The sequence below is a fragment of the Gossypium raimondii genome, chromosome 2 (assembly GCF_025698545.1).
Source record: "Gossypium raimondii isolate GPD5lz chromosome 2, ASM2569854v1, whole genome shotgun sequence".
In the NCBI taxonomy this organism is placed as follows: domain Eukaryota; kingdom Viridiplantae; phylum Streptophyta; class Magnoliopsida; order Malvales; family Malvaceae; genus Gossypium; species Gossypium raimondii.
In genome coordinates this window covers 15364283-15391793 of record NC_068566.1, presented here as the reverse complement: position 1 = coordinate 15391793, position 27511 = coordinate 15364283, and the positions used below count along the sequence as shown (strand labels likewise).

Here is a 27511-nt window from a genome sequence, read left to right as displayed (position 1 = left end):
AAGGAAATAAAGTGACAAAAAGGGAAATTTTGAGTTATGGCAACATTGGGAAGTATATTATGATAAATTAATTCAAGAAAGGATTAAATCGCAAAAGTGAGAAAAGTTTTGTTGACCAAGAGTAAATACTCAAAATTTTAGGGGGTAAAGTGTAAATATGAAAAAGTTAAAGGACCAATAGTGCAAATATTTTAAAGGTGGAATAATCTAGAAACTAAGGAAAATGGATGAATTAGGACCAAATTGAAAAGGTGAAGAATTTTGAGGGATTAAATCACAATTTTAGCAAATTAAGTGATGACTTAAGGATAGAATTTTAAAAGATTATGAAGGGCAAAATGGTCAATTATAGAGAGAGAACTCTAAAAGGTAATGATGATGTTGGCGATATTTTTAATTAATTAATTAGATAAATGTTATTTAATTAATATTTTATTAAGATTTTAGTATTATTTTATTATTATATGATTAATATAAAAGGGAGGAAAGATGAAAAGAAATCATCATCTTCCTATGCATCCAACGTGAGAAGAAGAGAGAAAGAAATAAAGTTTTGTTTTCTTTACAATTTGATCCTTCCACAAAAAATTTACCATTTTCACCTTGAAATCAAAAGAATTTCCATAGCCATCAAGAGAGAAAGATAACAAGGAGACTATGGGGAGCTAGAATATCAAGTTAGATTCAAGAAATAGAAGCTGGAGGAGAGAGAAAATTAAGTTAAAGGTTGAAACTAATAGGACAAGGTAAGGACATCAATATTTCAATAAATTTTTGAAAAAGTAGGAAATTAATGTTAATGTAGAGTTTCATTATATAAGGTTCTATATTATTGTTACGTTAGTCAAGGGAAATAAGTGAAAATGATGGGAAATATTACAGAGGAAGGGAATAAGGGAGTTATAAACTTAGTAATCAACATATTGCACTAAAACAATTTTGGACAGTAGCAGTAGGTTAACTTTGAAAAATCACCATAAATCATGAAAATCGAATTAGAGGATGAACAAAATATGAAATTAAATATTATTGAGTCTAGTTTCTCATAGAAGAAACGGTGTAAGTAATGGAATTGTAAATCATGATATATAATAAATTTTGTGAGACAATGTCAGAATGAATTCGGGTTCCCTTATTCTGACTTTGGAAAATCATTAAAAACTGTATAAAAATAATTGTGGGTTATAATTTATATGTTTAAAATTATTAATGAGTATATTTTCAATAGAAACAAACGGAAACACATCCGAATCCCGTACGAGGAGATACTTAATTTTTAGTAAAGAAGGGTCGAAACTGTCAGACAGTAGAATAGGGATGACTTTAAAGAATAAACTATACTTATTGGCCAAACCTAAAATTCTGAAAATTTTATGGTAAGAATATATGTGAGTCTAGTTTTAGAGAAAATTAACGGATCTCAATTCAGAGTTCTGTAGCTTAAGATACAATTAATTTAGTGATTATGACTCAAGTGAACAACTTGTTATGAGTAAACGAGTAAATAGTGTTATTATGTATATATCAAGGATGTGGAATGGAGTGGAGGAGGAGGAAAATATATGTGAATATTTAGCTAATATGATTTTATTTTAAAAAATAGCTAATTTATATGTTTTAGGTTTTAGGACTAAATTGAATAAAATTTTTAGGGTAATTTTGTAAAATGTCAAAAATAACCAAGTTGCATGAAATGAATTGTTTTAATTAATAAATTGAATGAAATATTAAGTTAGATCAAGATTGGGTGGAAATTGAAGAAAATGGAAAATTACCAAAATGTCCCTAAATATTTGGTATTTCTACAATTTAGCCTAGTAAGTTTGTATTATCGTAATTCAAATCTAATTATTATTAATTATTGTGTTTTGATTGAAATGCATGGTAAATAAATAAGGTAAGAAATTTGGTATGATAATATTGTTTTGAATGGAGTTGATTTCAAGTGAATATGATTATTGAAATTAAGTATTGACATTGAATTGGATGAAATTAGATTGAACTGTGATTATATGTGACTAATTGAGATGAATATTGAATTAAGAAAGTGAAATTGAAATGTGATTATTGAATAGAAATTGAAATGGTTTGAATTGAATTATTGAACTATTGTGGTATTGAACTGGAATATTGAAATTGTTGATTGATATGGATTTTATTGGAATTGAATTGAGAAAGTGGAAATTGATATGTGATACTGATGTTGGAAGTGATTTTGCTTATCGAAATTGAACGAAATATCGATTGAAATGTGAAATTGAATCAAATGAAAATTTTTGATTGGGTATTGAAAGTGAGACTGAAATTGAACTGCATTATGGAATACTGAATATTGTTTTTGAGTACTGAATTGAATTGTGAAGTTACTGAATATTGTTATGTGTACTGCATTGAATTGTGAAATTACTGAAGTAATGAATTATTGCAATACTGTGAAATTGATTGAAATAAGGAATTATAATTGATATTGAACTAAGATGGAAATTGTATTGAAAAGTGAATTAAATATCGATTCAGAAAGAAACGGTAAAAGACTTATGTGATTTAATTGAAATATTTATAGATTATTATTGGTATTGATCTAAAATAAATGTAACCATTGATATTTAAATGATATAACGGACAAATTTACAAGTGAGATAACATGAGTTTGAAATGAACTATTACCGGTATGTACGCGAAATTCATGAAAATGATGGTACATGAGATATCGAAATAATGAAATAAATGATATACGCCTATGAAGAAACGACAAGAGAATGATATGTATCATGACATGTACATGTATGATTATCTTTAATATGTTGATACAAGAAAAATTATGTATGATGAGTTTATATGTAATGTGTGCAAGTACGCTAACCAGTGTTGTTGCTTGATGCTTAGGCAAGTGCCAAGCTATTGGTTGAATGATTATTTATATAATGCATTAAATTGATAAGTATTTAAGTGAAAATATACTAGTGCTCATGAAAAAGTGGTAAGATTTAAATTATGCAATTTCTTATGAAATGCCTTATCATGTGATCAATTCGAAAAAGGCTTTGGTTAAGTGCACTAGCTTGTAACCATGGTTGAATTATATGTTTATGACTTGTGTGTCATGCATATGGAATAAGCGTGGAAAGTAAAGAAATGCAAATGAAAATAAAGAAATTATGAAGAGTTAAAGTTATATAAAATCCTACTAAGCTTGGGATAATATGTATAAGTGATACCGTGGATTTATTCACCTTGTGAATTAATGAATATAACTTCATGAGTATTGTGATATCAATATTGAGGTATTATTGACATGTATAGATTTCATATTTTAAATGAACTATTATGATTAAAGACTACACGGGCTTACTAAGCATTCATTGCTTACGTATTTGTTTTTATTTACCTTACAGATTATCGGAAGCTCGATTGGGTTGGAAGCTTGTTGGAGATATATCATACTAACCATTGGTTCTATCGGTAATTTTGGATGATTTGATTCTGGTTATAATAGCTTGTTGGAAGCTTGTTGGCCAACGTTGGCTCATTAATGTTTTAATTTTGATTGGTTTCAAATATGAATGCTAGATGAAATGAAATGTCTGATAATTAAATTGTAAGCTCCAGTAATGCTCCGTAACCCTATTCCAGCGAGGAATTCGGGTTAGGGGTGTTACATTGTTAGGGGTGCTAAAAGAAATTACGTGACAATCCTCCCCTAATTAGTTTCCATATTTTGTATTTTGGGAATTATGACTACATTTGAATACTTCTAACTTGCCATTGATCTTCATTATTAATTGTTCTTTTCAAGATCGATGGTCGATGTAGACGTAGTAAAAAATGGTCGACCCAATAGAATGGAAATATCTTAGTCCTCCTCGAAGTCCAGGACGGCAAAATCAACAGGGATTATAAAACCCTTTGTAATGCCCTCAACCTGACTTGATTCACCGGGTTTGGATCTTGGATGTTATGAAAACCACTTAACCATATTTCCAAAACAGTTAACAAATACCCCTTACTTAAAATACTTTTATTATTATTTTAACGAAAAACTCCACATTAAAGAATAAAGGAAAGTAATTAGTGAAAAATATACATATTACATCGAACTTGTTATTTATTACAATACATGGGTAACAAAAGACATGCTTTTAGGGAGTAGTCCTACTAAATGCCAATTTTTCTGAAATGCCTACTGTAAGAATAGTATCCCTGTTTGCAACATCTTTAGTGCGTTCCTGGCATTGTCTCTCTTAGCTCTTTCACTTAAACAAAAATACCTGAAACATAAACATAAATTTAGTAAGTTCATATGAACTTAATGAGTTTTGAATACAACTTACCTTTTTTTCTTTTCGTGATAGATTCTTCAGCTTGAATAATTGGATTTTCCCTATTTATCTTTGGCCAATGCCTTGACATTTTTAGTTGTACACTGTCATACTTATACGCCATTTATCATTCATACCATAACATCATTCATCCAACTACTTAGCTGACTTTAGGTCTTCTCAGTCGATACTACCTTTTTCTTTTCTAATCAAACAACTTTCAATAGTTACTCTCGAATAGTTAAACGCATGCACTATTCTTGGCAGATACTACTTACTATTCATACTTTTGGTGAATACCCATGTCGATCCTGCTAAATCAAATCATAATTTAGACCATACCCTGATTCAACCCAATACAAAATCATACTAATGAGGAAACCTCTAGATCTTTTAGAATAATTATGCACATATTTGATATAGGCCACAAGACATCCAATATAACGAACAACTCAGATTCTATCAGAGCTTAGAAAAAGACATAATATTATACATATACAATGAATTTCATACAACTTAGTATTTCCACCTTAATTGCAGGGTAACACAAATTGCAGACTCTTATATTGAATACGTCTATATACTATACTAGAAGATAACCACAATGAATACCCTCTTTGAACAAACTGAGTCATACTTCTTCTCAAGAAACTTCCTTAAAGACTTATTATAATACCCAAAAAAATACTATAGTAAGAAAGTAAGATAATATTCCTGATATAGTAAAATAAGGAAATAATGTGATAAAAAGGGTAATTTTGAGTTATGTCAACATTGAGAAGTATATTATGACATATTAATTCAAGAAAGGATTAAATCGAAAAAGTGAGAAAAGTTTTGTGGCCCAAGAGTAACTACTCAAAATTTAAGGGGTTAAAGTGTAAATATGAAAAAGTTGAAGGACCAATAGTGAAAATATTTTAAGGGTAGAATAATCTACAAAACCAAGGAAAATGGATGAATTAGGACCAAATTGAAAAGGTGAAGAATTTTGAGGGACTAAATAGTAATTTTACCAAATTAAGCGATGACTCAAGGATGAAATTTTAAAAGAACATAAAGGGCAAAATGGTCAATTAGAAGAGAGAGAAATCTAGAAGGCAATGATGATATTGGTGATATTTTAGATTAATTAATTAATTAAATATTAGTTTATTAATATTTTAATTTGATTTTTAAATGATATTTTATTATTTTATTATTAATTAATTTATATATATATATGTGGAAAGAAAGATTAAAAGCAACCAACCCATCATCTTCCATGCATCCAACGTGAGGAGAAGAGAGAAGGAAGGAAAGTTTTGCTTTCTTTACAATTTGGTCCTTCCTCCAAAAACTTACCATTTTCACCTAGAAATCAAAAGAATTTCCATATCCATCAAGAGAGAAAGATAACAAGGAGACTATGGGGAGCTAGAATATCAAGTTGGATTCAAGAAATTGATGCTGGAGGAGAGAGAAAATCAAGTTAAAGATTGAAATCAATAGGACAAGGTAAGAACATTGAGATTTCAATATATTTTTAAGTTTGATATTATTGAAATAGCATGGAAAAGATGTTATAGTAGAGTTTTATTATATAAAGTCTTATGTTCTTGATATATTAGTGAAGAGAAATAAGTGAAAGTGATGTGAAATATTATAGAGAAAGGGAATAAGGAAGTTATAAACTTAGTAATTAACATTTTGCACTAAAACAGTTTTGGACAGCAGCAGTAGGTTAATTTTGAAAAATAACCATAAATTGTGGAAATGAAATTAGAGAATGAAAAAAATGTGGAATTAAATCTTACTGAGTCTCGTTTCTCATAGAAGAAACGGTGTAAGTAATGAAATATTAAATCATGAGATATAATAGATTTTGTGAGACAAGGTCAGAATGATTTCGGGTTCCCCTATTCTAACTTTGGAAAATTATAAAAATTGTAAAAAATAATTATGGGTTATAATTTATATGTTTAAAATCATTAAAGAGTTTATTTTCAATAAAATAAACAGGTATATTATCTGAATTTTGTACAATTAGATAATTAAGTTTTAGTGAAGAAAGATCGAACTATCGAATGCAGTAATGAGGTGAATTTAAAGAATAAAATGTACTTATTGGCTAAACAAAAATTCTAAAAATTTTATGGTAATAATATATGTGAGTCTAGTTTCAAATTAAATTAACAGATATCAAATTGGAGTTTTGTAGCTCAAGTTATAAATAATTTAGTGACTATGAATCAAGTGGACGACTTTGAATGAATATATAAATAAATTGTGAAATTATAGATAATGTTACATATAAGCATGTTATATACATTAAGGATGTGGAATGAAGAGGAGGAGGAGAAAATATATGATTATTCAACTAGCATGAGTTTTCATTAAAATGGCTAATTTGCATGTTTTAGGTTCAGGGACTAAATTGAATAAAAGTAAATTTTAAGGGTAAGTTTGTAAAAATATAAAAAGTGACCAAATTGCATGAAATGAATTGTTTTATTATTTAAATTAATAAATTGAATGAAATATTAATTTAGATCAAGATTGGGTGGAAATTTGAGGAAAATAGAAAATTACCAAAATGTACCTGAATTTTGGTATTTCTGCAATTTAGCCTGGTAAGTTCGTATGAACTATATTCTATATAATTTTAATTAAAGTGAATGTTATTTAGTGACGAATATTATATAAATATGTGTTTTATTATTGTAATTTAATTATTATTGGCAATATGTATAATCATTAGATGCATTGAAATGATTATCGGAAGCTCGATTGGGTTGGAAGCTTGTCGGAGATATATTACACTATCCATTGGTTCTATCAGTAATTTTGGATGATTTGATTCTGGTTATAATGGCATGTATAAGTTAAATTACCTAACGTTAGCTCATTAATGTTTTGATTTTGATTGGTTATAAATATGAATGTTTGATGAAATGAAATGTCTATAAATTAATTTGTAAACTCCAGTAATGCTCTATAACCCTATTCTGGAGATAGATACGGGTTAGAGGTGTTACAATATTTTTTAACCCAGACAATACCTGTATTTTATGAGATACAAAGGGTTATAATCATTAATGTTTTGATTTTAATAAAAGTGAATGCTATTTGGCAATGAATATTATATATGTGTGTGTTTTATTATTGGAATTGAATTATTATTGGTAATAGGTATAATTATTTGATGTTTTGAAATGATTATCAGAAGCTCGATTGGGTTGGAAGCTTGTTGGAGATATATCACATTATCCATTGGTTCTATTGGTAATTTTGGATGATTTGATTCTGGTTATAATGACTTGTATAAGTTAAATTGGTTAATGTTAGCTCATAAATGTTTTGATTTTGATTGGTTATAAATATGAATGCTTGATGAAATGAAATGTCTGAAAATTAATTTGTAAACTCTAGTAATGCTCTATAACACTATTCTAGAGAAGGATACGGGTTAGGGATGTTACACTTATTGAATTTTATCACAAAACTTTTCACACTAAAGATTTAGACAGATCATATCTTTAACATAAACTTACCAGAGTATGCCGCCAGGGACAGAAAGAATACGCGACTAAGATGGCCTACAGAATACAACAAAAAGGCTAGCAGAATACCATAAAGGAAATCAGAATGCCACCTAAGCATTCCATGAACTGTTATGTTTGCGATATGGATTTGCCTAAACTCACACTGTGTGAGTGATTTTCCATAATTCAATGTAGTAGATTAAACTAATTTTCACATTTAAGGAGCTTGATTACAAGCATTTTCGTTATGTTTTAGTTAATTTTTATTATTTTTATTTATATTGAATAAAATGTGCAAATTGAGTCTTTTATTGACCTTAGGGGCTGAATGAGGCCTAAGGGAGAGCTAACGCTCTTTGTGAGTGTGCAGGAGACCTTTAGACGATACAGGTTACTATGTCACAACATGGGAGGACCAAGAAGGTTTTAATGTTGGGACACAGCCTGAGGGTGTCACGACATACCCTTGAAGATATCCTAAAAAAAGTATACTGATTACTATCTAGCGAAACATGCCCTGGTGTGTCACGACATCGACTCTAGGACAGAAATCAAATACGAAACAGGGGTGTTTTGGTCTACACAACCAAACTTAAAGCACAGGAATGTTAGCTAACCTAGGGTTGAGGACAACAACCACCTGAACTCTATAAATAGGCTCCTTTGGCACGTGTTATGGACACCATTCCTTTAGCCTAGATTCTCTGTGTAAAATTTAGTTTAGTATTTCCTTTTATTCTTAGGTTTTAAATTTATTTCAATTGTTATTGTTGATTTCAACAGATCTGAATTTTGGAAGCATTTAAATTGTGTGGATTCGTGATTAATCTCAATACAATCAGGCTCTTTCATTTACTCTATCTTGTTGATTTAATTTGCATGCTTTCTCTTTACATCGACTTTATATTGTCTATGAAAGCCATGGTGAACTAATCCCTCTATGGGGGATTACCGAGTGGAGGGATGATCCGTTAACTATTTTGTAGAGTTACTCAATGAATCAACTGTTTGGGAAAGGAAGAACGTGAAACAAACCCCAGGCCTGACAACCCCGAAAAGTCATCAAGGTGAGAATTAACCCAAAATTGGTATAGCCCATCCATGAACACCTTCACAACAAGCCAGTTTGGACTGTGAGGTTGGAAGATAAGCAGTTCATGCTGACTTGTTATGTTAGTGGAAGATCGAAAGATCCTACTAGGGTAGTGACTAGTTGATTGACGAGGAACCCAAAACAATAGTTGATGGAGATTACCGAAGCAAGCAAATCACCCGTAATCAAGATTTGATTTATTCACCTTTTCTATCTCTTGAAGTCTATTTCTTTTATGTTATTTTGTCTTTATTAGTATAAAAACCCAAAAATTAATTTATTTTATATTTTCGTACTATATCCAATTTAAAAGTACTAATTATATCTTTTAGTGTTTAGGTTAGAATTGATCTGGCACTCACCTCCCTTGGGTACAATCCTGAGAGTACTCACCTACTTCGTTGTAAAACTATATTACAACTCTACCCTTATACTTGTGGATACCGTCTTGTCTTTCTATATTTTATTGCAATATTCACACTCTGGACGTTAGTACTTCTGGAGGCGGTCAGTGAGGTTTGCCTATCATCTCCCTAGGACACATAGAGAACCCCAGTCAATAAATGTGGCTCATCTGCCCTTTCCAGAATGTACCATGGCCATGGAATTTTCTTCAGAATTTTCATATATTAGTTCATGTTTACTATCTTGACGGACTTCATCAAATACCACGTGGTGATCAAAATCACATCTCAGCCTCTCCACACTCAGATACATCCCAGTCCCGAACATTTTTAATCTCACATCACACATCCACATAAACACACATTTAGGTAGTCTACACTCATTTCTTTAACCGAATCTTACTTCAATAGATGCTTCATGCACATCAACACAATCACATATAGTTTTTTCAAAGATTCTCATACACCCATACACACAATTCATTATATACTGAACTCACAGGGACCGATATCAAGAATTCATACAAGTTTTCAGTAACCACTCATTTACCCATTCACCGCTTCTGGGACATCAGTCACAAGAGATTTACATAGAAAGACTTGTAGGAGTCAATACTAGGGACTCACCTGATACTCTCCTACTGTAGCTACCAGCTCCAGAATTAGACATTCAATTCAAACCAGTCGCAACAACTTCTTAATGAAAATGAATTCACCATTAATATCCATTTAAAGATAGATCGCTAACACTTCATCTACAGAAAATCCCCATGCAGGGCTTTTTGTTCATATCTTACTATCTATATACTTCATAGCATCCTTACTCTTAACATGTAGAGTTACCAAACATACTAGGAGATGGAACATCCTTTACTTATTCCCAAAATCCCTAACTTTTAGTCTACCTAAGAAGAGCAATCAGAAAATAATATTAAATATTCAAGAAAAAGGAAGAATTAAATAGTCATCTTCAAGGAAGAAGAAACTTCTTCACGAACCCTTCTCACAAATATATATAATCCACTTCCGTTTAGTAGAGTTTGACAAGTGTCAAGACGTTTCAAAATATGCCCTTCCTAATGGCCTAGAGAATCTGAAGGAAACATACATGAGAGTCTTTTCCATATACCATTTCTTCGGTCGGTTTAGTTGGTTTATAACCAAGTCTTGTTACCAAGACTTGCTCTTCACAATGCTTGAACAAACTAGATGTACTATACTTTTGGTGGTAACCTACACAAGGCCTACTTTCCTTTTATCAAAATTTTTATTTTACTAAAGAACACATCAAAGACTAAATCCTGATATACTTCTATGGGCATATACTCAATTCGCCAAAATATTAGTTCGTCAAAAGTTTAGAATTGGGAGAAATAATTACCAGAGGGTGCCAGAACAAACAAATTTACTTCTACGTGCCTTAAATTCAGATTATCCAGATTTGGGGTGTGACAAATCCATATTTAACAAAATCTCGTCCTTAAAATTTTCTAACTTGAGAGAATTCCACTATACAATTGAAAACTGACCATTTGCACCAAGCACATACCCCATTTGGCATATACCTAAAGAAATTTCTTTTTAAAGGTATATACCTTAAAAATCCCATACTGAGGAGAATACTAACAATTTAATTCACATGGGCAGATCCAAAACTTAGTGGTTACGTGTGAAATTTGAAATGTTTCATAACTTACTCTGTGACATATGTTGATTTTATATTAGAGAACCAGAACATTTACCACGAATTCAACTTCTTGCACACATTTGTTTCTTTATACAAGAGATACTCAAACACCCCTTCAAACACTTTTCTGAATCAACTGAAACCATAATTTCTTCTCTGTTTAATCTTTTTTCTCTCTTCATCTTTCTCAAAGGTAGCTACTATTTTTCTTTCTTTTTATTTTCTTTCATTTCCTTCTAGAAAAAATGGTTCAAATAACCACCAGAGGGAGGGGATAAGGCCAAGCTAATCGAAAAATCATCCCTAAAAATCCAATCACATACGGACCCAAGGTCCCAAAGATACTCCACCGCGAGTACAGGCTCAGATGTACAACTATAGCACTACCTAGGACGAAATAAACCGATACTTAGGAGTTCAGTGTATCCAAGACCCAAAATTCTCTTATGACTTCCAACGACTCCACTGTTTCCGTTTAAGTGATAATTCTATAAGTTTCATCTTACCCCTAATATTTTTAGAGGCCGAATTCCATCTTCCATTGAACCTTTTCTTTTATGCTATGCTAAATAAATATGGCATTGAACTAGGGTAGTTATCAGCCCCAACTTGGTGGACACTGGTGGCTTTCTATATCGATTGTTGTATGTACAACGAGCCACCATTATTGGGTGTTTTCTAGAAATTCTACCAATTAAAGGTGCAAAGGTAAGGGACTACTGCTGGTAGTGCCCATTTCAGTGTACGCTTAGGCTGTGAACCCACAATCCAACACGTTATTTCAAATCTTCATTAAAGAAAAGACAATTATATAAGAGTTATTTACAAGCTTGAATCTGGATTTGGTTTTCCAACAAGATGGTCCCTTTCTCAAGAAGTAGTTGTGCACAATATCAGCTAGTAGATTGACAAATTATTACAAAACAATATAAACGATTAAGAAGGGGGCATGTACTTCATTTTGGTGGAACTTGTTTCAGTTAGGAACGAATTCCAATATTTTTTACAAGATTTAAGCCCAAATGGTTGCCGACCAAATGATTCTACAACCTGGTTGGACAAATTTATCATGCCTTCTACTTCTGAGGCTTGACCTAACAACGCAGATGGTGAATTGGCACATATCTTACTGGGGTACAAAAGAGAGCCTCATTTCTCCTTTTACAGCATTTTTGGTCTTCACCCACACAATCGGAACATCATATGTAATCTTGTTACAACCTTTACTTCTTCTTCAAACCATGATAATTCTCATGTTGCTAGTGCAGGGTCGTCCTCACAATCACCCACTAAGCTTGTCTCAACTTAAAACATGGACATTACATCCATTCTTAATGAAGCTCAAACAAAGGAGAATACTTCTGCTGCTCTATCAAGAAAACCAGCATCAAAGAAAACTAATAAGAGGCCTAGATTGGAGGAAAGTAATCAAAAGACTTGTAGTAATGAATGTCCTCCCTTGACACAGCGTAGACCTGGAAAAGAGTCTACCCTTACAGTCACTTACACTTCTTCCATTCCAACCTTACCTAAAATTCCGACACAACTTGTGGAATACCCCCACGAAGTAAATTCTCCAACCCATAGTTCTAACGCTCCACTAACAGAAAATTTTATAGAAGTAATACCTTTAATTCAATAAATAAATCCTCCTAGTACTCTACCCTACGGTGCTTCTTCAGTTGAAATAGAAGGGGTCTTTCCTTGGCATGATCTATTGGAGTCAGTACCAACTTTTGTTTCACTCAATTCCATTTTTCAGCAGCAAAAAAATTTAGTGCCTTAATATTTAATAGAGGCCTTTTCCTCTTACTTTTATTCCATTCTTAATGAGTCCCCTCTTTCTCTCATGGGAAAGGCTTCACAAGCCTTATCTGTGGAGCATTGATTTTGGGGTCGGGCACTCTAAGACGCCAGTAATCAATACAATGGTAAGATTGCAAATTTGGAAAATACTTTAAAAACTGGTGAGGACTCTAGCTAAATTATGCCGAGATCATCAAGAGTCTAACAATTTGATTGGAAGACTTGATACTTGAGTCATAGCTTTGACGGGAAAATATAAGGACGCATAGAATGAGTGCGAGCAGTTAAAAGAGGACATTAATTAGCTGAAGGATAAATAAGATACTTTTGAGGAGAAGCTCAAAGATCACGAGGAATGTCACAAAGTAGAGTTGGAAAGTTTATTCCAGACCAGTGAAGAGGCCTTCAAAAAATTCCAAGAGGATACCAAAAAGAATCTCAATGAAGCTTTGCCAAAATAGAGGTTCAACTTGATTTTACACACCCAAGTGGTTGTGGGTCCTCTTGATCTTGTCGAGTCGAAATCAACTACTTTAGTGACATCTCTACTGAGTTATTGAACTTTAATCTTTACTACCCTGGTGGCGAAGAATGGGAAACCTTTCAGAGTGAGTGGAAACAATCAATTGAATTTCTCATTCCTATCATGCCCGAAGTAGTAGATTAAAAAGAGAACTCAACAGATGTAGAGCAAAATCCTAAAAACTATCCTCTATAAGAAAATATCCCTACTGATCCCATAGATCAGCTCGTCGAAGGAGATAATTAAGTATTTTTTTGTTTTACCTTTTATTTATCTATCATTCGTGTGACATCTTCTCTAGTTATTAATGAAACTATATTTGTTCATTCATTATAATTCGTATCACAATGTTTTATACAAACAAAAGATTAAGGCAACTGAGAGACTAAGTCAGGTTTGATGTACTATGCATACAAGGCTCCTTCCTTCATTAACTGTCAGAGCATCGATTGAATTGGGCTCTGATACCAACTTGGAACACCCTCAACCTGACCCAATTCATCGGGTTTGGATCTCATGTGTTATGAAAACCACTTAGCCTTATTTCCAAAACAGTTAACAGATACCCCTTACTTAAAATCCTTTTCTTATTATTTTAATGAAAAACTCCAATTAAAGAACAAAAAAAAGTAATTAATTAAAAATATACATATTACATCAAACTTGTTATTTATTACAACACATGGGTTACAAAAGATAAACTTCTAGGGCATAGCCCTAATAAATGCCAATTTTTCCAAAACACCCATTTTATGCATAGTATCCCCGTCTGCAGCATCTCTAATGCATTCTTGGTGTTGTCTCTCTTAGCTCTTTCACTTAAACAGCAATACATGAAACATAACTATAACACCAGTAAGTTCATATGTACTATACACCGCCTGACGTAGTCCTGGTTGGTGAATTTTTTTGGCGAATAGTTGCCTAGGTTTAAGCTAGTGTAAGATAGATTTGTATCCTATCTGCCAGTTTTGTGTTTGTAGTGTCACACCATAAAATTGGGCTTAGAAGCTTTAGGGGTATTTTAGGGATTTTAGCTCTAGTGAGCTTCGAAATTTCGTAACATGGTTAATTAAAAATGTTTTCGTCTATGTCTTTTTGAAAATCAAATCAAAATTTGAAAATAATACTGAAAAGGCTTTCAATTTTGAAATAGAGACTGATTTGTAAAAGTGTCTAAATTATGAGTGTTTTTAAGGCAGGTAAACCAAATTTTAAAATACAGCCTAATATCATCCCCCATCTATAGGTTTCACGTTAGTTCTTCCCCTTTTCTTTATTTTGTCGTCCATTTACATTCCCAAACCCCAATCACTCAATTTTATTTTGCAAATTGAATTCTTTTGATTTCTATCATTTCCCAAGTCGTAAATCTTCATAGAATTTCAAGAAAAACATCTAAGAACCCCAAAGATTTCTCTATTGTCAAGTTTGTGGGTTTTCTGAATTTTTGACTAAAGCTCTATTTTTCTTCTATTGAAGGTAACAATTCATCTTTCTATTAGATTTAAATGTTAGTTGGTCCTTTAGACTAAGTTTTTAGCCATTAAAACGTACGTTTCAAATAAAAGTAAAAAATTGGGTCGTTAAGGATGGATTTCATGATTTGGAGTACAAATGTGGTTTCAACATGTTTTTCAATTAGTTTTGACACAATGATAAGGTTTCTAAACTGAGTTTAAAGTTTTGTTAAATATTTCCAATGTTTTAATGAAGTTTCGTGCAAATTTTCATAGCACGTAAAAAATGTTGATACCATGAATTGGGTAGTTTTGCATAGTTTAAAGGTTGAAAATCAGTCGTAGGTGGATAATTAGATGAATAGAATACATTTTAGGTAAAAAGATTAAGTGTAGACTGAGATAATTAAAATTCAAGTTTGATATGTCGAAGGTTTCAGTTTCAAGAGAATTTAGTTTAGGCTTGTGTTTTTTGTTGATCTAGGAGAGTCTTTGGCTGAATGTGGATTGTGTGAATTATTCATTTAAAGCTTCAGATTCTTTAGAACCTTATACAAGTTAAGGAGAAGTTAGTTTGAGCTTTTGACATCTTAGTAAAAGCGTAATTGGTGAGTGTTCAGAATCGCTGCTTGTAGACATGATTCATTGTGATAATTGGGAATTTAGAATTAGCCTAAACCCCTACTCTAAATTCCGAGTATATGTTTTCTTATACCCATGTTAAAGTTGTGATATATGTTCTTGTGTGCTTTTGAAAATGAGAACTAAGATGTGATGTTATGACTTATAAGATATGCTTGTGATGACTGTTGTGGAAGTGTAAATGTGGGCATGTTATTCATGCCAAATGACAATGATAATGTTGTGTTAATGATGCTGATATACAGTGAAAGAGACCAGAAAATCAGTAAGTAAAATGTGTGATATATTGTGGATATTTTGGCATTGTGACCTTCTAAGACTGTTGGATATAGATGGCATACTGTAACCGCCCGTTTTTAGTGAAATCGAAATAGTGGTTTCAAGACCACAAATTCAAAGTCAAAAAACTTATTTTATTATTATTTTATTTCCTACAACATGATAGAAGTACCGTATAAAAAATTTGTTAAGAAATTTTATTGTTTACATGATTAATTTGATAAAAAAGACTAAATCGCGTAAAATGAAAAAGTTGATTTCTAATAGCTAAATGTATTAAATAACTATAGAAATTTAAATTGCAAGTCCTTATATATTAATTAGACCATAAATGAGTTAGTGGATGATGTTGGCTAGGCATTTGTGTAATTTTTAAAGTTATTAAAGGTTAAATTAGTAAAAAGGAAATAAGTGTTAAAATAAAGAAAACAAATAAAGCTTTCATCTTTCTTTCTCAACCAAAACTGAATGTAGAAGAAGAAATAGCCATTTTTTAAGCTTGATAGTCGACCAAGCTTGTAAGCTCAATTGGTAAGTGATTTTTGTTATGTTTTTTTATGATTTCTATGTTTCTGTGATCGTTGTAGCTTAATCTAGCTAACCTAGTGACTAATTTGTAAAACTTTTAAACTATTAGGGTTTAACCATTGATGAATATATATGAGTTTTGAAGTTTGATGATAGAAAATGAGTGGTTGTTGTTAGAAAAACAACTTTTGTAAAGGGATTTTTGGTGAAATTGTCAATTAGGGGTTAAATTAAAAAATATGATAAATTCATTGTAAAATTTGTGAATTTTTAAAATATGTGAGCTATTATAAGCATGTGTAAAAATTGACTAGGCTTGGGTAGGGGTAAAATTGCATGAATTTCATTTTCCTAGCCTAGGGACTAAATTACAAAGAAATTATAGGGGCAAAATGATAATTTTTCCAAAATATGTGTTAGACTAAATTGAATGCGAAACATATTAAATTGAATTAAACTTATCTATATATATCAAGATAGATCTCGTATGGAGTTAGATCTAGGCAAAGGGAAAATCTCAGATTAATCACCTCCGTATCTACGTATACTCATCGAGGTAAGTTCATGTAATTAAATTGTGTATTTATAAGTTTTAATTGAATTAGATATATGTATGTTTGTATAATTGCCATGTATAAATCCTAATCGCATATTCGACGGTGTACGATGACTGCCGAGTCCCATTTGAACTTTAGGAATTCGTAGGATACAAATGACATGTCATTAGAGTTACATAATTTGGGTGCTGGTTCTAAACGTTCTACTGATGGCTGAGGTCCGACATGTGTTGCAAATACTTCACAACTCGTGTAAGTAGCATCGTGTAGCTACATACCGCCCCACAGCTAGTATGAGCTTACCGATTCACGGTTCGTATGAGCATGCATGTATATGATTTGATGGATTACAGTTTAGCACACTATCTGTGAGCTATCCCGAGTATCCAATGATATTCTAAATGGTTCAATGGGCAATTTTTTGTTACGAGATGACATGAGTCCGATACGAACTATTACAGGTATTTACATGAAATACATGGAAATGATTTTACATGATATATTGATACATGATATGGATGTTACATGTATATGGAAACTTGATTAATTGTTGAGCTCATTCATGATTATTGATTCATATATGAATTTACATGACTAATGTGGTTGGTGTATATGTGCTTAGGCTTTTGGCCAAGTTGTGTTGGGATTTGCTTTGTTGCTTACCTATTATTTGATCAAATGGTAAGTTAAATTCTATGTTATAAGAACTTACTAAGCTTAAATGCTTATTCTATGTTATTTTTCGTGTTTATAGTGAATCAGAAACTCAGGTTGGAAGCTTGTCGGAGCTATATCACACTATCCATCAGCTCTTTTGGTACTTTCGGTTGGTTTAATTTTGGTTATAATGGCATGTATAGGTTATTTTGGCTAATGTTGGCTTATATGTGTTTTGATTGTTGGAAATGACCATTTGGTTGGTTTGCATTTTGGCCCTGTGTTGGTGAAATGTATACTTTGATGTGTATATAAGTAGCCTGGTAATGGTTGTTATGTGACTTGATATGGTTGAATGATGAAAGATATAAAGGTAGTTGAATATGCATATTAAATATGTCATATAATTGGTTATGAATTGGTGCCTTGTTGTGGGAAGGCATATGTGTATATTAATGCTAGTGATTAACTGTTTAAATGTTACCATTTGGTGTGTTTTGGTAAGTGAGTTTCATGGTAAATTTTGATGTAAATATGCACATATGTTAGTTGATCATTTAATTATATTGAACACATTGTTAAACTTGTTTATAAATTGTCATTTGAGGTGCCTAAAGACATATTGGTTGTATGTGAATATACCATATGTTTTGGGTGCCTTATTATGGCTTGTTGTTATGCACAATGTTGGATGTAGGTTTATGCCTATTTGGGTGAGAAAAATGGCTTATAAAATAGCCTATTTTCGTCCACATAGGCGTGTTTCTCAGCCATGTGTGACACGTGGCCAGGTGACATAGTCGTGTGTCCCTTGCAGCTTTCAAAGGGTTGCAAGTTAGGCTGTTACACGGCCTAACACACGGGCGTGTGAGGTTACTTCGAAGGGTACACGGCCTAGCACATGGGCGTATGGCTTGGCCGTGTGGCCCAAGTCAGTGAGTTACATGGGCACAGACACGGGCTGGGACACGGCCGTTTGTCTCCATTTCGAATGCCAACAAGGCCTGGCCACATGGTCTTGTGACCCCTACAGCTTTAAAATTTTCAATGTTTTCTAAAAAGTTCTTTGAGTTCCCGATTTAGTCCCGACTTGTGTCTAACGCGTATTTAAGGCTTTGAGGGGTCGTATAAGGGATAATATATACGATTTTTATTGGTTTATGATATGAATATTGTCATGATGTGAAATGTTTGAAATTTTTGTTCGTTTGATTTGTAAACTCCTGTAATGCTCCGTAACCCTATTCTGGCGAAGGATTTGAGTTAGGAGTGTTACATTTACTGGTACCAAAGCCACGGTTTATTCGATTCTTGTACTGAACATAGTGTATACAAGTCTAGCTATACATGCCATTATATAACCAGTGATAGTGTGATATCTACTGACTGTTTGAAACATGTTTTCATATAGCAATGAAATCCAACTGAGCTGACACTGAGGAAGTAGAGAGTAACGCTCAAGCCTCTATTCATGGAGTAGCATCAAGCGGTGCGAGGCCCATATCTGAGGGTCGGGGAGGAAAGGCTAAGGAAGCCTTCTTCCAGATGATGAGTGAGTGGTTCACCGAGTTTGTACGGACGAACCTGGTTACTCAACAACCTCCACTCCCTCTTACTCCTCAACCGATCCTTGTTATTCCTCAAGGTATGGAACCAATTCAAGTTAGTAAGCCTCCTGTTGATAAGATACGTAAGTACGGGGCTGAAGAATTTTGAGTTATTGCTGAGGATGATCCCAAGAGAGCTAAATTCTGGTTAGAGAATACGATCAGGGTTTTTGATGAGATATCTTATACACCGACTGAATATGTTAAATGTGGAGTATTGTTATTGAAAGATTCGGCTTATCAGTGGTGGATCACGTTGATTTCTGTTTTGCCGAGAGAGCAGATCACTTGGGAATTCTTCCAAATCGAGTTTTGAAAGAAATATATTAGTCAGAAGTTTCTGGATCAGAAACGTAAAGAATTTCTGGAGCTCAAACAGGGCCATATGGCTGTATCAGAATACGAGTGAGAATTTGCTAGATTGAGCAAATATGCCTAGGAGTGTATTCCGACCGAGACTGCTATGCGTAAGAGATTTGAAGAAGGGTTAAACAAAGACATAAAACATGTAGTTGGAATTCTTGAACTGAAAGAGTTCATTGTACTGGTTGACTAGGAACATAAGGTCGAATAATTGAGTAAATAGAAAAGACATGCTGAATTTAAAGCTAGTGATTCAAGAAAGATATTGACAGGAAAGTCATATCAGTCAGTATTAAAGAAATCAAAACAACATCACAACCGTTCTACTGCTTCTGTAGGATATTCTAGTAGAGACAGAGGTACCCGACGCTCCAGTCCAAAACCTCAGGCTACATCTGTAGCAAGCATGGGTAGTGTCAGAGATTTTTGGCTCGAGTGCAAGCACTGTAAGAAACCACATTATGGCGAGTGTCGATTAAAGAACATAGCATGTTTCAGGTGTGGTTCTTTAAACCGCTATTTTAGAAATTGCCCAGAGAAATCTGAGAAAGAGAAAGCTCAGACCACGAGGTCGAGCAACATTGCTGCGAGAGGTAGACCACCTCGTAATCTCGAAAATATGAGTGGTAGCTGTGATGTGAAGAAAAATTCTACTATGAGATCCGAAGCACGAGCACTAGTTAGGCTTATGCTATTCGTGCATGCGAGGATGCTTATGCACCAGATGTTATTACCAGTACTTCCTCTGTTTATGATACTGATGTACTGCTTTGATTGATTCGGGATCAACCCATTCATATGGGTGCACGAATTTAGTATCTAGTAAAAATTTACCTGTTGAGTCCACTAAATTCGTGGTTAAAGTATCAAACACTCTAGGCTGGTATGTGCTAGTTGATAAATTCTGCAAGAATTGTCCTTTAATGACTCAGGGTTACAGTTTTTCAGCTGATTTGATCCTGATACCATTTGATGAATTTGATGTGATTCTGGGCATAGATTGGCTAACTCTACATGACGCTACTGTAAATTGTAAAAGAAAGCTTATTGTATTGAAAAGTTAGAACAGAGAGATACTTCGTATTGAATCAAATAGTCAGAGTGGGTTATCTATGGTCTTATCAGCTATGTCGGCGTAGAAATATGTGAGAAAAGGTTGCAATGCTTACATTGCTTATGTATTGAATACTAAAGCGTCTAAATCGAAGCTGAAATCAGTGCCAGTGGTTTGTGAGTACCCCGATGTGTTTCCAGAGAAGTTACCTGGATTACCACCAATGACAGAGGTTGAGTTTGCTATAAAACTTGTATTAGAAGCATCACCGATATTGATAGCACCTTACAGAATGGCTCTTGCCGAGTTAAAAGAGTTGAAAGCACAGCAGTAATATCTGACAGATAGAGGTTTTGCTCAACCTAGTTTTTCACCTTGGGGTGCACCAGTTCTGTTTGTTAAGAAAAAGGATGGATTGTTGAGATTGTGTATTGATTATCGTAAGCTCAAAAAAGTTATAATCAAGAATAAATATCCACTACCCCGTATTGATGATTTATTCAATCAGTTGAAAGGTGCTACAATATTCTCGAAGATTGATCTTCGTTCTGGTTACTATCAACTACGAGTGAAAGATTTGGATGTGCCGAAAACTGCATTCAGAACCAGGTACGAAAACTATGATTTTCTTGTGATGCCATGTGGTTTAACTAACACACCTACAATATTTATGGATTTGATGAACAAAATCTTACGACCGCATCTAGACAGGTTTTTTGTGGTGTTTATTGATGATATTCTGATATATTCCCGAGATGAGTCTGAGCATGCCGAACACTTGAGAATTGTTTTGCAAACTTTGCGAGATAAATAACTGTTTGCTAAATTTAGCAAATGTGAGTTCTGGCTCTGAAAAGTCGGTTTTCTGGGACACGTAGTATCAGCTGAAGGCATCAGAGTTGGTTTAAGTAAAATTTCTACAGTTGTTGACTTGAAACCTCCGAAAAAAGTATCAGAAGTCAAAAGTTTTCTAGGATTAGCTGGTTATTACCAAATGTTTGTTAAAGGGTTCTCGATGATAGCAACACCGATGACGTGAATCTTACAGAAATATGTGAAATTTGAATGGTCCGAAAAATGTTAGCAAAGTTTCAATCAGTTGAAAGCACTGTTGACCGAAGCACCAGTTTTGGTTTAGCTTGAATCGGGTAAAGAATTTGTAATTTTAAGTGACGCATATGTAAATGGTTTAGATTGTGTTTTGATGCAGGAAGACAAAGTAATAGCTTATGCTTCCAGACAGTTAAAGCCGCACGAAAAAAACTATCCGTGTAACACCCTAACTCGGATCCATCGCTGGAACAGGGTTACAAAGCATTACCAGAGTATACAATTCAAATGGACAGAAATTTCAAACATTTCATATCATGTCAATATTCATATCAAAACCAATCAAAATCATATATATATTCCCTTATACAAGTCCTCGAGGCCCTAAAAATGCATTAGAAACAAGTTGGGACTAAATTAGGAACTCAGAGAATTTTTTGGAAAACGTTAAAAAATTTCAAAGTTGCAGAGGTCACACGACCCTGTAGGCATTCGAAATAGGGACATACAGCCATGTCCTAGCCCGTGTACGTACCCATGTAACTCACTGACTTGGGCCACACGGTGAAGCCACACGCCCGTGTGCTAGGCCGTGTACCCTTCGATGTAACCTCACACGCCCGTGTGCCAGGTCGTGTGCTAGGCCATGTAATAGCTTGACTTGCAACCCTTTGAAATCTACAGGGGACAGACAGCCGTGTCACCTGGCCATGTTTCACAAACAGCTGAGACACATGCCCATGTCTCTGTCCGTGTGGACGAAAATAAGCCATTTTACAAGCCATATTTCTCACCCAATTTGGTATAACCCTACACCCAAAAATGCACATATATACAAGCTATAATAAGGCATCCAAAACAAGCATAATCAAGCCTTATACAAATGGTATGATCACATAAAACCAATATGCCCTAGGCACCTCAAATGACAAATATAAACATGTTTAACCATGTATTCAATAAAACCAAATGTTCAACTAACTTATATGCATAATTGCATCAATACATATCATGTTGATCTCTTTACCGAAACATACCAATTGATGTTAAACACGCCCTTCAATTTCTAAAATAATTAGACATATATGTCTTACACAACTAGGTATCAATTCACAACCAATTCATCAACTCACAGAACACTTATATAAAATCCATATATAATTATCATTTTACCTTTCTTAATTCAACCACCAATCAAGCACACATCAACCAAATTAAGGCCACATAGATACATACCAAAATATACCAAAACACAAGCCAAATCAAAAGGCTATAATCACAACAAAACATATAGGCCAAAATTAGCCAAAATAACCTATGCATGCCATTATAAACAAAATTAAACCAACTGAAAGTACCAAAAGAGCCGATGGATAGTGTGATATAGCTCCAACAAGCTTCCAACCCGAACGAGCTTCCAATTCATTAAAAACACAAAAATTACGCCGAGTAAGAATTTAAGCTTAGTAAGTTCATATAGCATAGAATTTAACTTACCATTTAGTCACAATTTAGGTAAGTAAACATAGCATATCCCAACTCAATTTAGCCAAATGCCTAAGCACATATTCACCAACATGTTAGCCATGTAAAACACATATAATAGCCAATAAACATGGATGAACATAATCACTAAGCAAGTTTCATATACATATATCATCCATTTCATGTTTCAGTATATCATGTAATATCATTCCCATGTATTTCATGTATATACCTGTAATAGTTCGTATCGAACTCATATCATCTCGTAACAGAACATTTCCCGTTGAACCATTTAGAATATCGTTGGATACTCGGGATAACTCGCACATAGTGTGCTAAACTGTAATTCATCAATTTTTGTTCATGTATGCTCATACGAGCTATGAATCGCTATGCTCTCTCGAGCTGGAAATTAGTAAGCTCATACGAGCTGAGAATCGCTAAGCTCTCACGAGCTACAATCGGTAAGCTCTCACGAGCTGCAATTGGTATGCTCATATGAGCTGAGAATCGGTAATCCTTAATGACATGTCATTTGTATCCTACAAATTCCTAAGGTTCAAACGAGACTTGGTAATCACCGTTCATCGTCGGATATACGATCGGTATTTATACATGGCTATTATACAAATCACATACATATAATTCAATTAAAACTTACAAATACTCAATTTATTTACACGAATTTACCTCAACGAGTATACGTAGATATGGAGGCAATTAATCCGATATTTCTCTTTGCCTCGATCTAACTCCGTACGAGGACTGATTGGATCTATACGGATAAATTTAATCCAATTCAATATATTTCACATTCAATAAATTTAAACCCTATACTTTTAATTTATTTGTAATTTAGTCCCTAGTTCATAAAAATGAAAATTTACACAATTTCACCACAACCCACCTTGGTCGAATATCAAATAAGTCCTTAGCATATACTATCCTTCAATTATTTCATAATTTCATCATGTAATATTTCCTATTTGACAATTTTACTAAAAATTCCTTTACAAAAGTTGTTTATCTAACAACAACCATTCATTTTCTATCATCATACTTTAAAACTCAAGCATGTTCATCAATGATAAAACCTAACAGTTTAATAGTTTCACAAATTAGTCCCCGGGCAAGCTAGATTAAGCTACAACGATCCCAAAAACATAAAAATCATTAAAAACAGGACAAAAATGCATACCTAATTAAAAAAATGAGCTTACCGAACCTAGGTCTCCAAAAATGGCTTCATTCCTTTGAAGTTTTTGTTGAATAAGGGAGAAAAAGATGATAGCATATTTTGCTTCTTTAATTTTTAACCTTTATTTACCTATTTACATTTTTAACCTTTTGATACTTTAAATATTACACAAAATGCCAAGCCATTATTATCCACTATCACTATTATGGTCTAATTACCATATAAGGACCTCCACTTTAAATTTCTATAGCTATTTAATACCTTTAGCTATTAGAACTCAACTTTTGCACTTTACGCGATTTAGTCCTTTTTATCAAATTGAACATGTAAACGGTAAAATTTCTTAACGAATTTTTTATACAGTAATATCATCATGCTTTAGACCATAAAATAATAATAAAATAAATCTTTTGACTTCATATTTGTGGTTCCAAAACCACTATTTCAATTTTACTGAAAACAGGCTATTATAACTCTTCCCTTAAAGGGATTTTCATCCCGAAAATCTTACTAGAAAAGAGGTTTGAGTATTGCTTTCTCATAGCTTCCTCGGATTCCCAGGTGGCTTCTTCTTTTCTATGTCATTGCAAGAGAACTTTTACTAATGCTATGTTCTTGTTTCTCAATTCTTTCAGCTCTCGTCCCAAAATTCTGATTGGTTCTTCATTGTACGACATATTAGGCCACAAATCAAATCAACCCCGTGTATATTTTTCTCATTGAGCTCGATCTAGTATAATAGAGTTCATCATTTATGACCATACAGAGATTCATACAGTGCCATTTTTATACTCGACTAAAAACTGTTGTTATACGCAAATTCGACCAATGGTAAATATTTCTCCCAGTTGCCTTCGAACTCTAATACACAACAACAAAGCATATCTTCAAGAATCTGAATCACACGCTCAGATTGACCATTAGTTTGAGGGTGAAATACAGTTCCAAAATGCAACCGTGTACCTAAAGATTCCTATAACCTTCTCCAAAATCGTGATGTAAACCACGAATCTCTATCTAAAATAATAGAGACTAACACTCCGTGTAATCTGACAATCTCTGAAACATATAACTCAGCTAATCTGTCAAGGGAGTAGTCTGTATGTACCAGAATAAAATGTGTAGACTTCATCAAGTGGTCAATGTAACCCAAATGGAATCTTTCTTTCATGGAGATAATGGTGAACCCGTTACAAAGTCCATAGTAACTCCATCACAGTTCCACTCCGGTATCATCACTAGCTGTAATAATAAAAAAGGTACCTGATGTTCAGCTTTAACTTGATAACATACTAAGTATTTAGATACAAAGTCAGATATCTCACGTTTCATTCCCAGCCACCAGTACATCTGTCTCAAATCACTATACATTTTGTTACTTCCCAGATGAACAAACAAGCTACCACTATGAGCTTCATGAAAAATTTTCTGTATAAGCTCTGGATTTTTTGGTACACAAATTATATCTCTGAATAATAAGCAACCATTGTGACCTATTTGAAGTTCTGAATCAGAAATCGATTCAAATTGTGCCCATTTAGCTAGCAATTCACTATCACATTTATGAGCTTCGCAGATCTCTATCCAAAATAATGGAGACTGGCACTTCGTGTAATCTGACAATCTCTGAAACATATAACTCAGTTAATCTACCAAGGGAGTAGCCTGTACGTGTCGGAATAAAATGTGTAGACTTCGTCAAACGGTCAACGATAACCCAAATGACATCTCTTTTTCTCGGAGATAGGGGTAAACCAGTTACAAATTCCATGGTAACTCCATCCCACTTCCACTCTGGTATCATCACTTATTGAAATAATCCAGAAGGTAATTGATGTTCAGCTTTAACTTGCTGACATACTAAGCATTTAGATACAAAGTCAGATATCTCACGTTTCATTCCCAGTCACCAATACATCTGTCTCAAATCACTGTACATTTTATTACTTCCCTGATGAATGAATATGTAAAAATTGTAAAGAGATGACCTCCTTTGAACGTACTATCGTCCAGAGAGTGAATATTGCAATAAAATAGAGAGTGATAAGGCGGTATCCGCGAGTATATGAGTTACGTTGTAATATAGTTTGTTTACAACTAAACACTTGGTACGCATTTCGAAGATCGTACCCAAGGGGTTGCAGTTTGGGGAAAACTATTATCAAGCCAATTATGGGAAATAATTACAAATCTAATCGAGTCACGAATTTGTAGTGTTAATCAAGAAGCAAGATGATAATAATAATAGGAAACTAAATAAATTTAACTAAACTTAAATCTACTCCTAGGCTCCTGTATCGGCTTTTCCAATTGCTTGTTTGACTATGTGAGTTCTTTTTAGCCTAGATCCAATTGTTTTACCTAATTAATTATTAAAGTAGAGTTATAATCAATCAACTAGTAAATACCCTAGCAGGATCTTTCGATCTTCCACTAGAATAACAAGTCAGCAAGAACTACATACCTTTCGACCTCACAGTCCAGACCGGTTCGGGGTTAAGGTGCTCACGGATAGGCCATACCAATTTTGGGTTAATTCACACCTAAATGAATTCCTAGGGTTGTCAGGCCTAGGGTTTATTTCACGCTCTTCCTTTCCCAAATAGCTGATCTGCTAAGAAACTCAATCATTCAAGCAATTAATTAAGTTAAAGCAATTGAAACATGCAAAATATGTAGAAAGCACAAATTGATTCTAATCTTTACACAAACATTCATCTAACAATGTTAAAGAAATAAATATAAAGAAGAGAATAAGAAAAATAGATGCTCATTAATTTATTGATGAAAGCGTGGTTTCGAAACAATCTCCCATTGTAGAAGTCTCACTTCGGAATAGGATCTTTCGATTACAATGACATTAAGTAACCTAAGTAAAAAATAAGAATGAAAGAAAAACCTAAGAATCAAAACCCTAAAAATTATGTGTTTAACCTAATTACAATGGCCTTTAATTAGGCTCAACTTGGAATATTAAAGTGCTTAAATTATCCTTGAAGTTTTTAGAGTTTGATTTAGATAAATACACCTAATTTCACTCCAAAACGTAGTTAAAACGTGCAGGAATTTTAGGCTGCGCAGGGGGTATGTCGTGATATAGGAGGGCTATGTCACGACACCAAGGGCAGTTTCAGTCCAAAACTCATTTTTAGCTTCTTTCTTTGACGATGAGATATCAGTATCTTGGTGTTGCGACATAGACATCAGTTTTGGCCTAAATAAGCGTCTTTAGCTCCCGACTTGACCTACAAGACCATGTAACCTTATTTAGATAT

General features: G+C 33.4%; 1 protein-coding gene across 1 annotated transcript; it reads left to right on the top strand.

Annotated features, from left to right (window-relative positions):
- Positions 1-19027: 19027 nt before the first annotated feature.
- Positions 19028-20837, top strand: LOC105781473 (uncharacterized). The gene is made up of 4 exons (XM_012606016.1): positions 19028-19169; positions 19722-20185; positions 20382-20474; positions 20589-20837. The coding sequence occupies exons 1-4, from the start codon at positions 19028-19030 to the stop codon at positions 20835-20837; spliced, it is 948 nt and encodes a 315-aa protein (XP_012461470.1).
- Positions 20838-27511: the final 6674 nt, after the last annotated feature.

What these genes read in the sequence shown, in the direction of transcription:
- LOC105781473 (XM_012606016.1), top strand. Translation starts at nt 19,028, where the DNA reads ATGAGTGAGTGGTTCACCGAGTTTGTACGGACGAACCTGGTTACTCAA. An exon ending in TGCACCAGATGTTATTACCA is followed by an intron (nt 20,186 to 20,381) that starts GTACTTCCTCTG and finishes TTAATGACTCAG; the next exon opens with GGTTACAGTTTTTCAGCTGA. An exon ending in TAACTCTACATGACGCTACT is followed by an intron (nt 20,475 to 20,588) that starts GTAAATTGTAAA and finishes ATGTCGGCGTAG; the next exon opens with AAATATGTGAGAAAAGGTTG.